The following is a 21035-nucleotide window of genomic DNA, read 5'->3' as shown; positions in this document are numbered from 1 at the left end:
CGGGAGCAGCCGCGTGTCACCAAAAATGGCTACGCGTGTCAGTGCTGACACGCGTGTCATAGGTTCGCCATCACTATCCTAGATCTAAATGAATGAAATATTGTCATTGAATACTTTGTTCTTTGCAAAGTTGAATGTGCACAACAGCATGTGAAATTGATTGTCAATCAGTGTTGCTTCCTAAGTGGACAGTTTGATTTCTCAGAAGTTTGATTTACTTGGAGTTATATTGTGTTGTTTAATTGTTCCCTTTATTTTTTTGAGCAGTGTACATACAATGATGATAAAGTATTTATAATTATCTTTCCCAGTTTGTTCTTGAATCACTATTACATTTTCAGTTCAATTCAATTCAAACCTTTGTTGTCAGAGTACAACGTGTGTACAATGACATTAGCTGAGCCTCCCTTTGTGCACACCTCCCCCAACCCAATACAACTCTCAGTGAAAGACGAAAAAAAAATCCTTCACCCAGTGAATCCTACTAACAAAACACACAATCCTACTGCTCCATGTGAACTAAGTGCACATTGCGCTGGCCCCGGAAGTCAATCGTACTATGTTGTTGTCCTGACAGCCCACGGATAACAATTGTTCTTCAGCCTGTTTGTGTGGCTGCCTAGGCTTCTATACCTCCTCCCCGGTGGCTGGAGAATAAAGAAGTGCTGACCAGGGTGTGAGTTGTCCCTGAGGATTTTCCTCACTCTTCCAAGGCAGCGAGCCCTTCAGGTTATCTTTGGCTGAATTTGACTATTGCAGATTCAAATACAGATCTTTGCCAAGAACGACCATTTCTCCCCCACTGCCAAAAGAGCCCAATGTGGTTGGCAATAGAGGTGATGTTCTTCCCATCGCAGACTTCAGGTCTAGGCCGTGCTAACCTGCAGTTCTTGATAGCAAAGATTTATTGATGCCTTTTGTGATCGATGACATTTGATCTGTGCCTTGAAGACATTTCGTAGAATAAAGCTGAAGAAATATATCTTTGCATTGCAGGAATTATCCGATGCCAGTTAATGGAAGGGAAGTTAGATGACGTAGAGCAACAGTTGGAGTTCCTAAAAGAAATTCAGCAGTCTATTGGAATATCGGCAGTAAGTGGAAAGTAACATTGTCCAAAAACAATTTGATACCAATCCATGTTCTTAATGCAGATATGAGGTTCTGTCTTCATGTTCTTACAATGTCCAGCTCTTGGATTTCATGCCAGAGGATCATGCGATCAAAATTTGGATGCTTGGCAATTGGCAAATATTTATTATGGTTGCAGCAGGTTGCACTCAGTTTCCAACAAGCTAAGTCAATGGGGGAAGCCAGATTCACTTAAGGACTATGATTCACTTAACAACTAGTCACTTAACAACTAGTCTCCAAGTCTTCGGAGAGGGGCGGCATACAAATCCAATAAATAAATAAATAAAATAAATAAACTGCAGAGATTCACTTAACCATGGCATTTTTTTTTCTTTTTACAACCCTATAATCACTTGGTTTCGGGTAGTGTCAGTTTAACTAAATGGAGTTGAGCATTTATTGCCCGGATGCCCTTCCTGACACCTATGTGGAGTTTGCAACAGATATTTTCTCTTTGTGCCCTGATACAGAAACATTTCCTGCTGCCTAGGACTGAACTCTCAATCTTCTAAGTGTGAGGCAAGTGTCTGCACTTCTAGGCCACCATGCCCCTTCAATTCAATTCAATTCAATTTATTAGATTTGTATGCTGCCCCTCTCCGAAGACTCGGGGCGGCTCACAACAACAATAAAAACAATGGAACAATGGAACAAATCTAATAATAAAATTACATTAAAAAACCCCAACAATTTAAAAACCATACAATACATACATACCAAACATAAAATATGAGAAAGCCTGGGGGAGATGTCTTAGTTCCCCCATGCCTGGCGATATAGCTGGGTCTTGAGTAACTTGTGAAAGACAAGGAGGGTGGGGGCCCATTCTAATCTCCGGGGGGAGTTGATTCCAGAGGGCCGGTGCCGCCACAGAAAAGGCTCTTCCCCTGGGGCCCGCCAAACGACGTTGTTTGGTCGACGGGACCCGGAGAAGGCCAACTCTGTGGGACCTTATCGGCTGCTGGGATTTGTGCGGTAGAAGGCGGTTCCAGAGGTATTCTGGTCCAATGCCATGAAGGGCTTTAAAGGTCATTACCAACCGTTTGAACTGTGACCGGAAACCAGTGCAGGCCACGGAGTGTTGTAGAAACGTGAGCAAATCTAGGAAGCCCCACGATAGCTCTCGCAGCCGCATTCTGTACGATCTGAAGTTTCCGAACACTTTTCAAAGGTAGCCCCATGTAGAGAGCGTTGCAGTAGTGGAACCTCGAGGTGATAAGGGCATGAGCGACTGTGAGCAATGACTCCCTGTCCAAATAGGGCCGCAACTGGTGCACCAGGCGAACCTGGGCACTTAACCAAGGCAATAAAGCTTGTAAAATTGGACACAACTAACTTAACAACTGCCTTGCTTAGCAACAAAAACCCTAGCTTTGATTGTGGGTCCTAAGGCAAAGATTACCTGTATGTATATAATTGGAATGGAACTTTCAAATTTTTATCTACTTACAGTAATTTAAGACTGAGATAGATATGAAGGAATGCAAATTTGACTTTTAAGAGGTGGGATCCCTAGCACAGATTTTTAACTACAAGAGTCAATATCAGTGCCCAACGCCTGATTGAATAGAAAATATTTTAATGTGGTTTTAAAAAAAAATATTGTCTTGTAGGAGCTGTCTTATCTACATGCAATATTGGCTATGAAGAAAAATAAAGGACAAGAAGAAGTTATTACTTTGTTGAATGATGTACTCGATGCCCATTTTTCTTCTCTCCAAAGTTTACCTCTTGGTATAGAATATTTTGAAAAATTAAACCCAGATTTTTTGATAGAAATTATTAAGGAATATCTTAATTTTTGCCCAAATCAGGTAAGATACTAAAATTCTTATCTTTTTCAAGTACCGGTAATCCAAATATATAATGTTTATGTTTTTCACTCCTTCTTTTCAAAAGTTCCATAATGATGGAAAGAACAATTATTAAAATGTTTAGCCTGCCATGTGTAGAAAGTAAACACTGATTTATAGTGGACTAACCTACAGTATGCTTGGGCAAAAAGGTAGTGTTAATACTTTTATTATGTTATCATGAAAATATTACCCAAGAAGCTTCTTCAGCTCTGACAGGATAGTGGGGAATGGAAGGATTTATATTGCTTAAAGACACCTGGTCATCTGCATCCTTTCAGAGGGTCTTTGAAGCACTTAGAGATTTATCTTTGTCCTCAGGGTCACCTTAGTAAGCTCCTGTTCCTATAGTCTGTAGTCTTTGGATGAGGAGTGAAACGTATTCAATAGAAAATAAACAAGTCCAGTTGCATTCTGAAAGAAGCACCTTTGGGACAACCATGACCTGGGTGACTATGAATCAGGGATGGGCTACAAACTGGAACATCAGGAACGCTGTTCCGTTGATGGAAATGAAGTACGTAGCCTTGCTCCATCGCCAGTGGGCGTGCACGTGGCGTACATGCACAACTGGCATGATTCCGGTAAAAATTACTGGTTATCGGCAGTTTTTACTGCCGATAATCAGTAAAAATTACTGATTATCGGCAGTTTATACCCAAATCTTGCTGCCGTAAGGACGTCCGTATGAGATTTCACTGTGGTGCCTAGAGCGGCAGCTGGGGCCAACAGCAACAGTGGCCTACCCAAGCTCCGGCTCTGTGTCCAGCTCTCGGCTCTCCTGTGGTGCAGGCATGCCTCAGCGCACATGGGAGAGTACAGAGCAGGCCACACGGCTGGAGCTCAGGGCCGCCCTGCCTGCTTCCCGCACCATGGCTCATCGACCTGCAGGAGATCGAGAGCAAGGTAAGGGCCGCGGCGCGGTGGAGGGGTGAGCAGACAGAACTGCCACTCATGGTGGCGGGGCGTGGCGGGGACTTGTGGTATGGTGGGGGCTCGCTGCACGGTGGAGGGTCGTGGCATGATGGAGGGGCGAGCTGACAGAGCCGCCGCTCACTGCAGAAAGGCAGATTGTTTGTGGTAGCCGGGGGCTCGCCGTACGGCAGGGGCTTGTGGCACGGTGGAGGGGCGAGCCGACAGAGCAACCACTCGCCCTTCCACCGCGCCACAAACCTCCGCTGTGCTGTGAGATCCCACCATCCCCCAGCACCACCACAAGCGGCTTGCCCGCTCTGCCGCGAGCAGCAGCTGTCGGCTTGCCCCTCCACCATGCTGCACAGGTGAGTGGACAGCAGCAGACTGGCAGATCTTACCTTGTTTTGTCGGTCGCATTAGAGTGACCGGCAGCTCTTCTGCTCATTTTCTGGGTCCTTGTGCTTCCGCACATGCATGGAATAACCCCCCCCCCGAAATTGCACACACATTTTTGCGCGACATTCAGCTTCAGTGCATGCGCTGAAGCCGAATCTTGCAGCGGGCACGCGCTCCCGTCCCGGTAGCCCGCCACTGCTATGAATCTGTACAGATTTTTAGCTATTCAATTTGGGATGAACACCCTTTGAATGGTGTGGGAATAGAAAAATAGGAATCTGGAGCTCAACTCAGGTGACCCTGAGTACACAGATAAACCTCCAAATGCTTCAACTACCCTCTACAACTATGCAAATGACCAGCTGCCTGCAGGATATATATCTCCTTCCATTTCTTACTATCCTGTCAGAACTGAAGAAGCTTCTTGATTATCTTCAAAAGAAAAAAACAGAAAGTCCAATTGCCTCCTGAAAAAAGCAACTTTGGGACCATTCTGCTATAGTTCTTATCAGAAGTTTAGATCCGTTGTTTGCAAATTTACTGCCCAGTAACTCTGGGAGCTATAATCTCAACATATTTCGAGGTGAGGGAAAACTGGTGTAGCCTAAATGATGCCAATTAAACAAGGTAACCCCCCCCCCCAAAAAAAAACTATTTTGCAAGTAACCTAATCCTAACCTATTTTCTGAAGATTTATTTATTAAAGTTCCTTTTGAGTTGGGCTGTTTTTGGAAGATTCTCTCTTTGGAGTGCTTCCTTTGGAGGCAAGCAGGATGGCAAAGCTGATCTGCCCATGTTTTGTCCTCTTGTCTTAGTACCCAACATGGAGTTAGACGTCATCAACAAATGGATTCAGAAATGCCAATTAATAAAGGAGAATATTTGTATCTCAGGGTTGAAATAAGGGTTGAAATAAGGGGACCTTGCTGCTCTCTTGCAGATTTTAATTACTCAAACTAAGTACAGTGGTACCTCATGATACGAATGCCCCACCATACGAACAACCCGAGATACGAACCCGGGGTTCAGAAATTTTTTGCCTCTTCTTACGAACGTTTTCCATCTTACGAACCCGCTGCCGCCGCGGAGAAGCCCCGCAACCCGGCTGTCGCTTTTTAAAAGGGGCTTCTCAGCATCCTCCTGAACCCGAACGCCAAACCCAAACTTCCGGGTTCGGCGTTCGGGAGGCCGCTGAGAAGGTGACAGCCGGGCGGCGGGGCTTCTCGGCAGCCACCCGAACCCGAACTTTTGCCGAACTTCCGGCTGTTTCAAAAGGTGACAGCCGGGCAGCGGCGTTTTTTTGCGTTTTTTCCCCCTGCATGGATTAATTCATTTTACATTGTTTCCTACGGGAAACAATGTTTCGTCTTACGAACTTTTTGCCTTACGAACCTCCCCCGGGAATCAATTAGGTTCGTAAGACGAGGTATTACTGTAACATGATGACCACTGATGATGTTGCTTAGTTTGGGTAATGAAATGTCTGCAAGAAAACATCTAAGCGCAGAGACCAGCAAATAACCTCAGAAATCCTAAGGTTACGCACTGAGAGATCCAAAGAACAAGGTAGGGCAAAATGCACATTGGCTTTTACTTCTCATTCAAATGAATGTGTTTGTTATGTTGAACTGCCTCTATTGTATAGTTGTGAGTACAGTAATGTTGAATCATGAAATCTCTGTTAACTTTTAGCCTGCAAGTGCAGGGCAGCCTCCTTCACCACTTCTGAGGCCTTGCGCATCCGTCCTTGAAACGGTGATGAAAACAGTCCCTGGTCTTTTACAAGCTGCCTACTTGGTTGCAAAAGTGAAATATTTATCAGGTAATCATTTCTTTAAGGACACATTTTGTTCTTTCAAATTATAACTTTCAGAGAGCAGCTTCAGAGAAGTAGGCAAGGTGCAGCTACATTGACCCACAGACAAACTTTCTGAGGAACATGTTGCTAAAATTCAATATAAATGAGAAATGACCCCTTTAAACTGGAAATAGACTAAAAATGGATTTGGCTTTGCTGTAGACCTGGAGTATTTAATCACCCAGAGAAGAAACGAGGCAAGGAAAGGATGAGGATCCTCTCCATCTCTGTGACAAGAAATGGTCACAGGAGTGGTTGGCATTTTCTTGCACAACAAAATAATGTTTGCATTTCAGTGTGTATTGCATGCATTACTTTCTCATAGATTAGGATGCGTGCATAAGTGTTCGCTCTGAGAGTATGTGTGAATTTCTAATCAGGTTATCCAGTCTAAAATCAGTCATTCCTTTATTGGCTAGTACGGGATGAGGTGGACCAAGAAACATACTGTGTACAGTCGGAGGTGAGGGGGAGCTTATTTTACAGATGCTTCTCTAAAATAACTTTTGAAGATTGATGGGGTTTTATTTTTCCTCAGGTATAAATTTTTATTTTTCTCCACCTTAAAATAAAACAACGCATAAATACAAACACTACAACAATGCTTATCATAAAACATATATATTTTTCCTCTTTTCTTACTAAACATTCAATGGAGGCTCTTGTATCTCTCTCCTCATTTAAAATTCGATAACCGTATCCAACATTATTAAGTATGAAACAGTAAAAAATAAAATTTCTTCACCTTGCAGTAAGACATTAGTGAAATCTCATATATCCAAATCTTAATTTAAACTTTCATATCTCCGTTTAACTCCATTTTCTTTGTTGTGAGCCGCCCTGAGTCCCAGGAGAAGGGCTGCATAGAAATCTGATTAATTAATTAATAATAATAATAATAATAATAATAATAATAATAATTTATTAGATTTGTATGCCACCCCTCTCCGAAGACTCGGGGCGGCATACAACTAATTCAATGTCAAATATTATGTAAACAACATATAGAATCTTTTTTAGATTATGAGTTCGATAAGATAAAGTGTTGGAGTATGAGAAGTTTTTCTTTAACTTATATTTATTTATTTATTCATTTATTTATTCCACTTCTATGCCGCCCAATCCCGAAGGACTCAAATAACCAACACCTTGAATTGTGCCCGGAGACTAATAGGAAGCCAGTGCAGCTCACGGAACATAGGTGCTATATGGGTATACTGAGGCATACCCATGACAGTTCTCGCGGCTGCGTATATAGAGAGAGTCTCTAATAGTTATAAGATAAGTTGTGCATATTTTTCCTACCTACTGTGTTTCATTTGTTCAATCTGCTCAGGCAACTGTGAAGCCTCTGAGAGGATCTTACAACACTGTCTGGAGCAGAATCCTTCCTATGCAGAGGCCCATCTCCTTATGGCTCAAGTCCATCTGCTGCAAAGCAACTTCCAGCTCTGTGCTCAGTCCCTGGAGCTCTGTCTAAGTTACAACTTTCAGGCAAGTCGGATGAGTTTGTACTGAAACTCTTATTACCTTTGCATACTTGACTAAAGTCCTCTAAAATTGGGTTACTGAATTTTTAATATTCCTGTTTATTATTTGGGAGTGCTGAAGTGATTGCAGAATTATCACAGAATTGTTAATTAGCCTTTTAATGCCCTTAAAGTAGTTCTTTTATCGCCTTGCCTACAAGGTTGGTACATTGTAGCTTCCAAAATCTAATTAAGTTCCATTTTTCTTGTTGATTTACAATTATCCAAAAGTGTCAAATAGAGAACAATTCCTAATTAAATATCAATTCGGATCAGACAAAACTTTACTCTGGCCTCAACAGAAGCTGGCCCAGACTGTAGATATAGCAAAGCACCCAATAGACACAGAGGAGCTCACAGTATAGATGTAACAAGTTGTATTAGAAAACTTTAAGCAATTTTGTTGTGATAAATACAGGCCTACAATGATGATTACAGGAGGATTATCAGAAGTTTATAGCAGAATTGTATTGGTCGTTGCTTTACAGGGGATTGGAATGTAATTCATAGATATTTAAAGGCCATCATTTGTTTATAGAGTTTTATTTTCCAGTGGTGGGTATAACAACTACCCTAGCATTTAGAAGTCATCCTGATTTTTGTTTTACAGCAATAAATAGTATTTTTCTTTTTCAATGTACAGTACTCTGTATTCTTGATTTTCAAAATAATCAAACATTGCAATCAGTGGTGGGTTGCTACCGTTTCGACCAGTGTAAAGAACCGGTAGCGGCGGCAGTGGGAAGCTCCACCCACCCGCCCAGACGAAATAAAAAAGCACACTTGCGTGCTTCTGTTCCCGAACCAATAGCAAAGGTAAGTAGAACCCACTACTGATTGCAACATCTCTTGTATGATTTGAAGGCATAATTCCTGGGAATCTTTTATAAGGCTTAGCAATTATATGGTACTATAACTGTTCAAAGAATATTCTTAAATATCGGAATAGTATACTGTATACAGTGTTCCCTCGAATTTCGCGGGTTTGAACTTCACGAAAAGTCTACACCACGGTTTTTCAAAAATATTAATTAAAAAATACTTTGCGGTTTTTTCCCCTATACCACGGTTTTTCCCGTCCGATTATGTCATATGTCATCGCCAAACTTTCGTCTGCCTTTAATAAATATTTTTTAAAATAAACTTTAATAAATAAACATGGTGAGTAATAATCTAAATGGTTGCTAAGGGAATGGGAAATTGCAATTTAGGAATTTAAAGTGTTAAGGGAAGGCTTGTGATACTGTTCATAGCCAAAAATAGTGTATTTACTTCCGCATCTCGGAACGCATCCCCCGCGAAAATCGAGGGAACACTGTAGTTGACTTTCAATGTTGTTGTTTTTTTTAAAAAAATGGTAGAAAAGAGCCAAGAATGCAGAAAGCAATTATTTGTTCAAATTACTTTTCACCAGATTAGGGAACATCCTATATACCACTTAGTAAAAGCTCAAGCCCAGATAAAGATGGGTGAGGTAGCAGAAGCCATCAAAACCTTGCAGATGGCAATGAATTTGCCAGGGATGAAAACAAGCACATCGCCCTCTAAATCGAAAACAGTTGAAATCGATGGGCGGGATCGTCTGTCACTCTACCTGGAACTGGTAGAGGCTCATCGTTTGAATGGTGAACAGGTATTTGTTTTTATTTATTTATATATCAAATGATATGGCAATGTTAGGAATTGGAATGTATGGGTGACCTTGGGGGACGAGGGAAAGGGATGCAATCAGGAAACGTATCAGACAACGCCACCCAACTAAGAAACCTCTATAGACTGCATTTACCTTTTGGATGGCCCATGACAGCATCAATTTAAAAATATTTTTGCCTTCTCTTCAGTTATTTAGAAGCTTTCCAAACTGCCTTCCACATAATAGCAACCTCTTTGTCAGCAGAGGTGGTGGGATGGTACTAATCAAGTTAGGATCTATCTAGAATGAAAAATGCATTTTCAGGGATTTTGAATAAAATATGGCAACAGATTCAGATGCTCTCCTAGAATGCTAGAGATATTGCAAAAATATATAGCAAAATGCTCTTCAGTTTTTCTTCTGAAGTATCCTTACAGGTTCTTTGCAAGTTTTGATTTGACATTCTTGAACTATATAAAGGAGAAAAAGCAAGCCTGAAGATTACCCTACCAAACCCTTACTCCTACCCTCAAAACGATGCTACAGAGCACTGCACACCAAGACAACTAGGCACAAGAACAGTTCCCCCCCCCCCCAACACCATCACTCTGCTAAACAAATAATTCTCTCACCACTGTCAAACTATTCTCTAAGGCTACACTACTATTACTATTAATCTTCTCATGGTTCCTATCACACACTTCCTCCCACTTATGACTGCATGTTGCTTGTATCCTTATGGTTTATATTAATATTGATTGTTTCCTGATTTATTATTTATTATTTATTTTATTATTTAGATTTGTATGCCGCCCCTCTCCGAAGACTCGGGGCGGCTCACAGCAGAGAAAAACAAATCATAAATAATCTGAATACATTTAAAACATTTAAGATTTAAAAAGAAAACCCCATATAATACATACACACTCACAAGCATACCATACACAATTTAAACATGCCCAGGGGGAGATGTCTTAGTTCCCCCATGCCTGACGGCAAAGGTGGGTTTTAAGGAGTTTACGGAAGGCAGGTAGAGTAGGGGCAGTTCTAATCTCCGGGGGGAGTTGGTTCCAGAGAGCCGGTGCCGCCACAGAGAAGGCTCTTCCCCTGGGGCCCGCCAACCGACACTGTTTAGTTGACGGGACCCGGAGAAGGCCCACTCTGTGGGACCTAATCGGTCGCTGGGATTCGTGCGGCAGGAGGCGGTCTCGGAGGTATTCTGGTCCGATGCCATGAAGGGCTTTAAAGGTCATAACCAACACTTTGAATTGTGACCGGAAATTGATCGGCAGCCAATGCAGACTGCGGAGTGATGGTGAAACATGGGCATACCTAGGTAAGCCCATGACTGCTCTCGCAGCTGCATTCTGCACGATCTGAAGTTTCCGAACACTTTTCAGAGGGAGCCCCATGTAGAGAGCATTACAGTAGTGGAACCTCGAGGTGATGAGGGCATGAGTGACTGTGAGCAATGAGTCCCAGTCCAGATAGGGCCGCAACTGGTGCACCCGGCGAACCTGGGCAAACGCCCCCCTCGCCACAGCTGAGAGATGGTTTTCTAATGTGAGCTGTGGATCGAGGAGGACGCCCAAGTTGCGGACCCTCTCTGAGGGGGCCAATGATTCCCCCCCCCCCAGGGTGATGGACGGACAGATGGAATTGTCCTTGGGAGGCAGAACCCACAGCCACTCCGTCTTATCCGGGTTGAGTTTGAGTCTGTTGACACCCATCCAGGCCCCAACAGCCTCCAGGCACCGGCACATCACTTCCACCGCTTCGTTGACTGGGCATGGGGTGGAGATGTAAAGCTGGGTATCATCGGCATATTGATGATACCTCACCCCATGTCCTTGGATGATCTCACCCAGCGGTTTCATGTAGATGTTGAATAGCAGGGGGGAGAGGACCGACCACTGAGGTACCCCACAAGGGAGCGACCTTGGAGCCGACCTCTGACCCCCCACTAACACCGACTGCGACCGGCCAGAGAGGTAGGAGGAGAACCACTGAAGAACAGTGCCTCCCACTCCCAACCCCTCCAGCCGGTGCAGAAGGATACCATGGTCGATGGTATCGAAAGCCGCTGAGAGGTCAAGAAGCACCAGGACAGAGGATAAACCCCTGTCCCAGGCCCGCCAGAGATCATCCATCAACGCGACCAAAGCGGATTCCGTGCTGTAAGCCTGACTGCTGGGGACCTAGATAATTGGCTTCTTCCAAGGACCGCTGGAGCTGGAGTGCCACCACCTTCTCGACAACCTTCCCCATAAAGGGAAGGTTGGAGACTGGACGATAGTTATTAAGTACGGCTGGGTCCAGGGAGGGCCTCTTGAGGAGGGGGCGCACAAGCGCTTCTTTATAGAGAGTTGGAAAGACTCCCCTCCCCAAGGAAGCGTTGGTAATCTCCTGGGCCCAGATCCGTGTCACCTCCCTGCCGGCCGAGACCAACCAGGAGGGACATGGATCCAGTAAACAGGTGACGGAACTCACAGCTCCAATGGCCTTGTCCACTTCATCAGGTGTCACCAGATCAAACTCTTCCCAGACAGGTGGACAAGTACGTGCCCCAGTCACCTCGACTGACTCATTGTCAGTCGACTCTGTATTACAATTGGAGTCGAGATCAGCCCGGATCTGAGCGACTTTATCAGCGAAAAACGTGTTAAAATCCTCGGCACTGCTCTGCAAGGGCTCCCCAGCTCCCCCCTGGTTAAGAAGGGAGCGGGTCACCCTAAACAGAGCGGCCGGGCGGGATTCCGCTGATGCAATCAAGGCGGCATGGTACGCGCATCTTGCCGCCTTGAGCGCCACTTTGTAAGTCTTAATAAAAGCTCTTACAAGTGTTCGATCAGATTCGGACCTACTCTTCCTCCATCGCTTCTCTAGATGTCTCTTTTGGCATTTCAACTCCCGGAGCTCCTCGTTGAACCATGGGGCTCTACGGGGTCTAGCGCCGCGGAGAGGTCGCAAAGGCGCAATCCGGTCAAGAGCCCCAGCCGCAGCCCTGTTCCAGGCCTCAGCAAGGGACTCCGCCGAACTGTGGACGAGTGCCTCTGGAATAACCCCAAGCGCCGTCTGAAAGCCCTCTGGGTCCATCAGGCGTCTGGGGTGGAACATCTTCATTGGTTCCGCCTCCCTGCGGGGAAGGATTGGAGCCAGGAAGTCAAGCCGTAGTAGAAAATGGTCTGACCATGACAAAGGCAACGCTTCTAAGCCCCTTAGTCTCGGACCATTACTCAATTGCTCGGAAAGGAATACCATGTCAGGTGCGTGCCCTCCCTCGTGAGTCGGACCCTGTACTACTTGAGTCAGGTCCATGGCTGTCATGGTGGCCATGAACTCCTGTGCCAGCCCAGAGTGACGGCAGGTTGAAGTCCCCCAGGACAATGAGTCCGGGAAACTCCACCGCCAACCCGGCTACCTCCTCGAATAGCACAGGCAGGGCTTTTGACACGCAGCTGGGAGGCAGGTACGTGAGAAATAAGCCCACCTGAGCCCCTAAGTCCAACTTCAGCAAGAGAGACTCGCAACCCGCAATTTCCGGAGCAATGAGTCTACGCAGGCAAAGGCTCTCCCTGGCTATAATAGCCACTCCTCCCCCCCTTCCCTGGGGTTGAGGTTGATGCCATATCTGAAACCCGGCTGGGCAAATTTCAGAGAGAGGAACACCTCCCTCCGGGCCCAGCCAGGTTTCAGTAATACAAGCCAGGTCGGCCTCCTCATCCAGGATCAGATCCCGGATGAGGAGAGCTTTATTTACCACCGACCTGGCATTGAGCAGCAGCAACCTGATTTCTTTTTTGTACCCTATAACAATCATTAAATGTTGTACCTCATGATTCTTGACCAGTGTATCTTGACCAATGTATCTTGACCAATGTACACTGAGAGCATATGCACCAAAGACAAATTCCTTGGGTCCAATCACTTCCTATCCTATCCTATCCTATCCTATCCTATCCTATGAGTTAGAAGACTAGCCTTTTCTACTTCTGAAAGTTCCATAATTTCTTCTTTAGAATCTGTTGCATAGGCGACAGGAAGGGCATCTGGGCAGTAAACACTCAGCTCCGTTCAGTTGCCCAAGACTCCACCCCGCAAGGTGGATGATGATGATGATAAAAATTGTTATAAAATTCAAAATGAGAGTTATTTAAATCTGCCAATCTTAAACGTTTAACAATATAAATCAGTAGTAAAACAAGTCATTGTTGTAAGCCATCCAGAGTCACTTAAGCGAAATGGGAAGTGTAGAAATTTAATAAATAAATAAGTCAATATTAAAATATAGATTAATGTACAGTAATCAATATCTATGACCAATATGACTCAAATTATAAATATATAAATTGAGATAAATTACCTGTTGACTAGTTTGGTATGTAAACCAATTATTTTTTGTAGCATGAAGCCATTAAAATCCTCCAAGATGCTATCAATGAATTTTCTGGTACATCTGAAGAACTGAGAGTCATGATTGCTAATGCAGACTTAGCTCTTATGCAAGAAGATGTTGAAGCAGCTTTAACTATGTTCAGAAATATAACACCAGAGCAGACTTATTTTCTTCAAGCCAAGGAAAAGATGGCAGAGATCTATTTGAAATACAGGAGAGACAAGAAGCTATATTCAAGCTGTTATAGGTAAGACTTTATATTGCCCACATGCTTCCTCCCCGGCTCTCCCAAATGCATTTTCAATTTATATCTAAAAAACCACTCTGACATATTTGTTCTCTGCTCTCTGTTAATACCATGATCATAGTGATGGGCATTGCTTTACACTTCTATCTGAGTGGACAGTTCCAAGTAGTAGTAATAGAATATGAAGGTTTGAGCTCCTGGTGTCTATCTTATCAAAGATCCATACAAAACGATCACCAGTGAGATAGTATCAATCTGTTGTTGACATCCAGTTCTATAGTGTATCAACAACCTTGGAAGTGAAAGTCTTGAACTCGTGTTTTGAGGCTGTTAAGGACTAGATTTAGAAAACAAGCTTAGACTAAATTTTCCCAAGATGGTGCAAAAATATCTGGCCTATCCAGAAACATCAGTCATGGTGGTTGCTTCAGGTTCTTTTTGAAGAAGATGATCTATTACTTGGAGTTCATCCTGGAGTTATGGCACCTACTGAAATGGCAAGTGGAAGCCATGGTCAGGGGGCCATGGTCAGGGTTCATCCAGGAATCTTTTGTAAGAGTAAGTTATGTCTTGGTCACCATGCAACTGACTGACTGCAGTGTACTCTACACAGAGCTGCCTTTAAAAGCAACTTAGAAACTCCTGTTGATTCAGAATTCAGGGGCAAAATTATTACTGTGTTTCCCAGTACTGTGTTTTTACTGTGTGGAGCACCTCCCTGTGTGGAGCACCTCCCTTGGTCTCTTCAGCCTTGAAAGACAGCGTTTAAGGGGTGAGTTGATCAAAGTGTATAAAAGCATGCATGAGATAGAAAAGGTGGATAGAGGAAAATTCTTTTCTCTATCACACAATACTAGGACGAGGGGGCACTCCCTAAAGCTCATAGGTAAGAAAGCGAGGACAAATAAAGGGAAATATTTCTTCACTCAGAGGGTTTATGTAATTCACTTCAAGGCAGGATTAGAGAGATTCATGGATGCCAAGTGTATGGGTGGTTATTGAAATGGATGTCCAAGTGCCGCCTCTATGTTTGTTGAGGCAGGCAGGATTCCCTTGCATACCATTTGTTGGGGGGCAGGGGAAAGGGAGGGTTTTGCCTTCTCTTTCTACTCAAGATCCCCATGTACAATTGGTGGGCCACTGTGTGACACAGAATGCTGGACTCGATGGGCTTTGGCCTGATTCAGCATGGCTCTTCTTATGCTCTTATGTTCCCTGAAAATAAGATCAGGTCTTATTTTCTTTTGGGCTCCCAAATAAGCACTAGGCGTTGTTTGTGGTTTGTTTTTGCTTAATTCAGTTAAGAATGGTTACCACTGGAGATGAACACTTCCAAACTGTTCTTCATCTTTCCTAGCTAAATTATGTTTTAGGGTTCTTTTCATCCCATTTCAATTTTTTTCTGTTGAATTACTGTAATCTCAGAGAAATACTTTCCCACAGATTCATGTGTTAAATTAATTAAAGCTAAGGACTCCAGGATATCAGCGGATTCTAGTTTTCTTTCTGTAGAAGGCAAGTATTCTTTATTCCTCCTAAATTGACGTTTCCAAGGAAAAAGCAAAAATTTACCGGTTAGCTATTAAAAATCAAGCCCTGAAATTTTTGATTGTAGAAAATTTATTTGATTGAACTACCAGTAAAAATTTCTGTTTCTGACAGTTTTTGCCTTAATGTTTCATATTGTTCTTTGTAGAGACCTGGTGGAAAAAATGCCAAGTTCCCACACCTTTCTTCTCCTTGGTGAGGCATACATGAATATCCAGGAGGTAAGCTTCTCCAATTTTAAGCTAGAATGAAGCTAGATATTCAGATAATTTAGGGGGGAGGGGGAGAGGATAACATTGTAATCTGAAAGTGAAGAGGTTATCTACTCTATCACAATACCACTGCACTAAATATCTGCATGAAAGTGAAGGGATTCCTTTTTTCCCTGTTGGCATGGACACATGGGTTGATCTTAGTTCCTCCACTATTCCCACTCAGACTTTCTGTTCCCAAGCAAAGTGGGAAGGTAGAATGAAGAATACAGGTGATACTTATATGTTTTCTGAACTCTGTAGAGGCCCAGTACTAAGGCCGTCTCTTTGGAGACAACTGCTTTGGAATGGAATGGAATAGAATAGAATAGAATTCTTTATTGGCCAAGTGTGATTGGGCACACAAGGAATTTGTCTTTGGTGCATATGTTCTCAGTGTACATTTAAAAAAAGGTACATTTGTCAAGAATCATGAGGTACAAAACTTAATAATTGTCATAGGGTTCAAATAAGCAGTCAGGAAACAATATTAATATTAATTTAAGTCCCCAGATTGGAAAGTTTGATAATTTTTGGAAACGTAAGATTGTGCAGAATGCAGCTGCGAAAGCAATCGTGGGCTTCCCCAGGTATGCCCATGTTACACCAACACTGCGTAGTCTGTATTGGTTGCCGATCAGTTTCCAGTCACAATTCAAAGTGTTGGTTATGACCTATAAAGCCCTTCATGGCATCGGACCAGAATACATCCGGGTCCGCCTTCTGCCGCACGAATCCCAGCGACCAGTTAGGTCCCACAGAGTCGGGCTTCTCCGGGTCCCGTCAACTAAACAATGTCATCTGGCGGGACCCAGGGGAAGAGCCTTCTCTGTGGCGGCCCTGATCCTCTGGAACAAGCTCCCCCCGGAGATCAGAATTGCCCCCACCCTCCTTGCCTTTCGTAAGCTCCTTAAAACCCACCTCTGTCGTCAGGCTTGGGGAACTGAACTACCCTTTCCCCCCCTAGGCCTATACAATTTATGCATGGTATGTTTGTGTGTATGTTTGGTTTTAAATAAGGGTTTTAAATTATTTTAAACATTAGATTTGTTATATGCTGTTTACTACTGTTGTTAGCCGCCCCGAGTCTACGGAGAGGGGCGGCATACAAATCTAATAAATGAATGAATGAATGAATGAATGAATAAACAAACAAACAAACAAACAAACAAACAAACAAACAAACAAACAAACAAACAAACAAGAAAGAAAGAAAGAAAGAAAGAAAGAAAGAAAGAAAGAAAGATCAAAATCTAATATGTAAGAAAGGAAAACAACCCCAGAAAGGTTAAAGAGTGCTATTTTTTTGCAAGTGACGCGAGTATAGAGTTCATAACAGCTAGTAAGGAAAGTGGCTCGGATGGATTCCTGTGTCTCTTCAGATGCAGATTCTGCACATGCACTAAACTGGCTTATGCTCTGAAGTCTGAGTTGTCTGTCTTTTAATCAAAATAATGCAGGATCTTTTAGGTATATTAATGGGAATTGCTCTGAAGTGGAGTTGCTTTGTCATACCTGGCTTTCTGAGCTGCATTGTCCCTGAAAAACATTCTCAAAGGATCTGTGTGCATTTGCCTTTCTTTTTGCCAGAATGTCAATGTGGCCTTTGGGGGCTTTTTGTCTTAAGGGTTTTCCAAGCATGAGGAAGACAAACCAATGATTGTCCTGGTGTTGCTTCAGCCCCAGCAAGTAAAAGATGCTCAAGAGTGCAGTTCATCAACATATAGAGAGTCACACATACCCTATTGGAATTAATTGTTTAATTTTGTGTTGGTTGTGAGCTTTTGATTCTCTTGAAAAATTATTTCAGAAATGAGTGGACTAATGAGTTAGATAGGAATTTTGTGAAACCGTGTTGTGTTGAATTGTAAGTCCAATCATACATAATCTTCACTTTATCTGTTGCAATTCCAGCCTGAAAAAGCCATAGAGGCTTATGAACAGTCGTTAAAGAAAAATCCTAGAGATGGAGCCTTGGCTCGTAAAATTGGGAATGCTCTAGTCAAGACTCACAATTATTCAAAGGTACAGTATGAAGAACATGAGCCACGTGGCGGCTTAGAAGTAAAAATGCTTGCCTTCCTCTCAGAAGGTTCAATCCTAGGCAGCAACAGATATTTCTCTGTCAGGGCACAAAGAGAAAATATCTACTGCAAACTCCAGGTAGGCATCAGGAAGGGCATCCAGCTAGTAAACACTCAGGTCCACTCAATCGTCCTAACTCCAACCCAAAGCAACGGATTACAGGGTCATAAAAAGAAAAAAAACAATATGAAGAACATATAGAAATAATAACTAGTATATTTTTCACAAGCACCAGGAACTTTTAAAATTGCAAAGTAAGCAGATTCCCTAATATGGAAAACTGGGATGCTACCAAGCATATATTCTTTCCCCCCAGCTGCATTGTTCAAGATTGGTGTAGTGTACTAAAACCTTAAATCCTTAGTTGAGGAGTAGTATTGGGTGAACCCGTTGAAGTTCGGGTTCGGCAGGTTTGGACGAACTTGCTGTCGGAGTTCGGGTAGGTTCGCCGAACCTGAACCCCAACCTCAATACCTCTGGCCCAGTGGGAGGTGAAGTGCTGGAGGGGTGGGGATGTCAGGCTCCAACAAGTGGGTGATGGCCGGGAGCTGCCGAAAATCCCTGCCCCTAGTTCTCTCTCTTATTTCGGCGGCTCCCAGCCATCGCCCACTTGATGGAGCCTGACACCTCCCCCCCAGCGCTTCAGGATCCCGGCCGGCAGCTTCAAGCACGCGGTGGGCGGGAGGGGGAGGCGGGGAGGGCTTTAAGTCAGAGCCCTCCCCTTCTGCCCATTGCCCGCTTGAAGCTGCCGGCCAGGATCCTGAATAGCCGGCCGGCAGAACCTGCCTCCCCATCCCTCTGGCCCGGCATGAGGCAAAGTGCTGGGGGGGGAGGTCAGGGTCTGGAGTCGCCCCTCCTGTCCCCCCAAATTCGAGTCGGCAGCTTGAGCCTCAGAGCCCTCTTCGCCTCCCCCTCCCGCCCACCATGGTGTTCGAGCGAACGCCGAACCTGAACACGGACTTCTGAAAAAGTTTGGTTCGCCCAACACTATTGAGGAGTTTAAGATTGTAATCATGGTGAAGTTCATACTGCTTTCCTCATACAGAGAAGCTGCAACTCCCAGGAACCCACCCACCCAGCCAGCTATTCAGACAGTTGATTTCAAATGCTGATAGTTTTTATTGTAGTAGTATTTTTGCAATACTGGAAGGGTTTTGTTTTCCAGCACTGATCTAATTCACAGGAAAACATTTGCATCTTGTTGCAGGCTCTCACTTTCTACATACACTTTTTTTTTCATAATGATTGTATGCAAATTGCCTTGAATTATAATTGGAACAAAATAAGAATACATTGAAAAGTAGAATGTATCTGGGTCATTGGATAACATTATTCCTTGAGTATCTAAAAGACTTTGAAAAGGCACTAGCACTCATCTGTAAAAATGCATTGGAAATTTCACTTACATATTTTCAGAGGGAACCTTTGGTTTTTAGGCAATCACTTACTATGAAGCTGCTCTGAAAACTGGACAGCAGAATATCCTCTATTATGACTTGGCTGAGCTACTGCTAAAATTGAGCCAGCATGACAAAGCAGAAAAAGTTCTCCGGCAAGCCTTAGACCACGAACCTGGTAAGGCCTTCTCCCTTTTGCTTGAGATTTATATGGGTGGATAAGCAAAGGACTTATTTAAGTATTTTAAATTTGATAGACAGGTTGCTTCAATTGCATATTTTAAGTAAGCACTTTATAGTTACAAGCTAAATGGATTTTTTTTTTAAAAAAGCCTTCAGTGGATATTAGAGAGAAAAGAGAAGTGTTGTGGTTTGATGCATAGCTAGATTTTCTTCTCCAACCTTGGAAGCCTGCGGAAGGACTGTTCAGGAAACAGATCCTTCTGTTTCCTGAACAACTGAGGGGATTTTGACAATTTCCACTGCCATGCCACCTCAGTTACCCCATTCTCAATCAAATCAAATTGAATGAGCTATTTAGGGCCACATTTCTTTCTAACTCTTTCTAACTCTTGCCTAAATTTCCTTAGTACCCTTGTTTTCATTGTAAACATCCCCCCCCCAGTAATATACATGTCTATGAATTCCATCTTTTTATATTCCGACAGTCAATGATTTGTCTTCTCTGATGGAAGATATCCGATACCTGGTTCTTCTTGCAAAGATTTACAGCAAAATTGAGAGAACTGAGGATGCTGTTTTTTCATTGCAACAAGTAAAGAAACCCCTTAATTAGCTAAAGCATATATCATTGAAATGACCTTGGGTTTGTTTGGTTTTCTAATGATGATCTGAGTTTTTGTTTTTCTTTCTTTCTGATTCAAACTATAAATGTATTGTATGCTTTGAGGATGGCCGTAATTATTATTATTTATTATTATTATTATTATTTTTTTAATTAGATTTGTATGCCGCCCCTCTCCGCAGACATGTTCCTAGAGAGCATGAATTTTCAATCTCTTTCCTCTGCCTCTTTTACAGAGCAGTCTTAAGGAGGATTTTTACTTTTGTAAATACAGGGGGGGGGAGCCTGTTATAAAGGTGTGAAGACTCAGTGGTTTACTGTAGTGGTTTAATGCTCCACTAAAATTGGATGGAAACTTGGACCGCACATTTTTCAATATATCACGGTTCTAGTTAAGTCATAATTTGGGAGGAATCTTGAGGTGATTGGAAGTTTGAGTTGCTGACGGAAATGCAGCTTGAAAATAGAAAGTATAAATCAATACACATTGTTGTCTTTTTAAGTTTTTGGGATGGGGAATGAGAATCAGATGAGAGATGCTTGACAGACTTAGCTGAGTAGAATCTGGGTCCTTCAAGTGCCATTTCAGAGTTGAGCCATTACGGCAAGTTCGTGGACTGTTCTGTTGCGTGTCACTTTGACCTTGTGTGAAAGCTAAGAGATCTGGAAGAGAAGCTTAGAAAGGTCCCTTCTCAGAGGTAGCCTGTTAAGGGTTCACCTGCATTTGGGAGAATCCGTAGCTAACCTTATGGCTGGTTCAGAGAATCTCCAAATCCCACCCCTGGCTGGTCCCACCCACACTGCCCCTCCCCTCCCCGCCCCTTCCAGAAGTCTCCATGCAGCCCATTTTGGATGTGAAGTAAATGCAAGAGCTGCGTGGAGGTTCGAGGAGGGGGAAAAAATGGGCCTCCCAAAAATTCTGAAAGGCTGGAAACAGGCCCATTTCCAGCCTCTGGAGGGTCTCTGGAGCCCAGGGGAGGTAGTGTTT

The 21035-nt window shown here is 43.4% G+C and overlaps 1 protein-coding gene across 4 annotated transcripts in view; it reads left to right on the top strand.

Moving 5' to 3' along the window:
• Nucleotides 1-21035, top strand: part of TTC21B (tetratricopeptide repeat domain 21B) — a 55085-nt gene that overhangs the window by 19919 nt on the left and 14131 nt on the right. For all 4 annotated transcript variants that reach the window (XR_011557279.1, XR_011557280.1, XM_070731698.1 and 1 more), the window contains 10 exons: nucleotides 997-1094; nucleotides 2748-2948; nucleotides 5991-6120; nucleotides 7493-7650; nucleotides 9100-9318; nucleotides 13723-13961; nucleotides 15658-15730; nucleotides 17675-17785; nucleotides 19282-19420; nucleotides 19911-20017. Coding sequence is in view for 2 of the 4 variants with exons in the window: in XM_070731698.1 (XP_070587799.1) it covers nucleotides 997-1094; nucleotides 2748-2948; nucleotides 5991-6120; nucleotides 7493-7650; nucleotides 9100-9318; nucleotides 13723-13961; nucleotides 15658-15730; nucleotides 17675-17785; nucleotides 19282-19420; nucleotides 19911-20017 (1475 nt within the window). In the remaining 2 variants the exon portion in view is untranslated. The remainder of the gene's footprint in view (nucleotides 1-996; nucleotides 1095-2747; nucleotides 2949-5990; nucleotides 6121-7492; nucleotides 7651-9099; nucleotides 9319-13722; nucleotides 13962-15657; nucleotides 15731-17674; nucleotides 17786-19281; nucleotides 19421-19910; nucleotides 20018-21035) is intronic.

Source organism: Erythrolamprus reginae, chromosome 1 (assembly GCF_031021105.1).
Source record: "Erythrolamprus reginae isolate rEryReg1 chromosome 1, rEryReg1.hap1, whole genome shotgun sequence".
Lineage (NCBI taxonomy): Eukaryota > Metazoa > Chordata > Lepidosauria > Squamata > Dipsadidae > Erythrolamprus > Erythrolamprus reginae.
The sequence above is the reverse complement of the archived record's forward strand: the minus strand, read 5'-3'. Positions and strand labels throughout refer to the sequence as shown.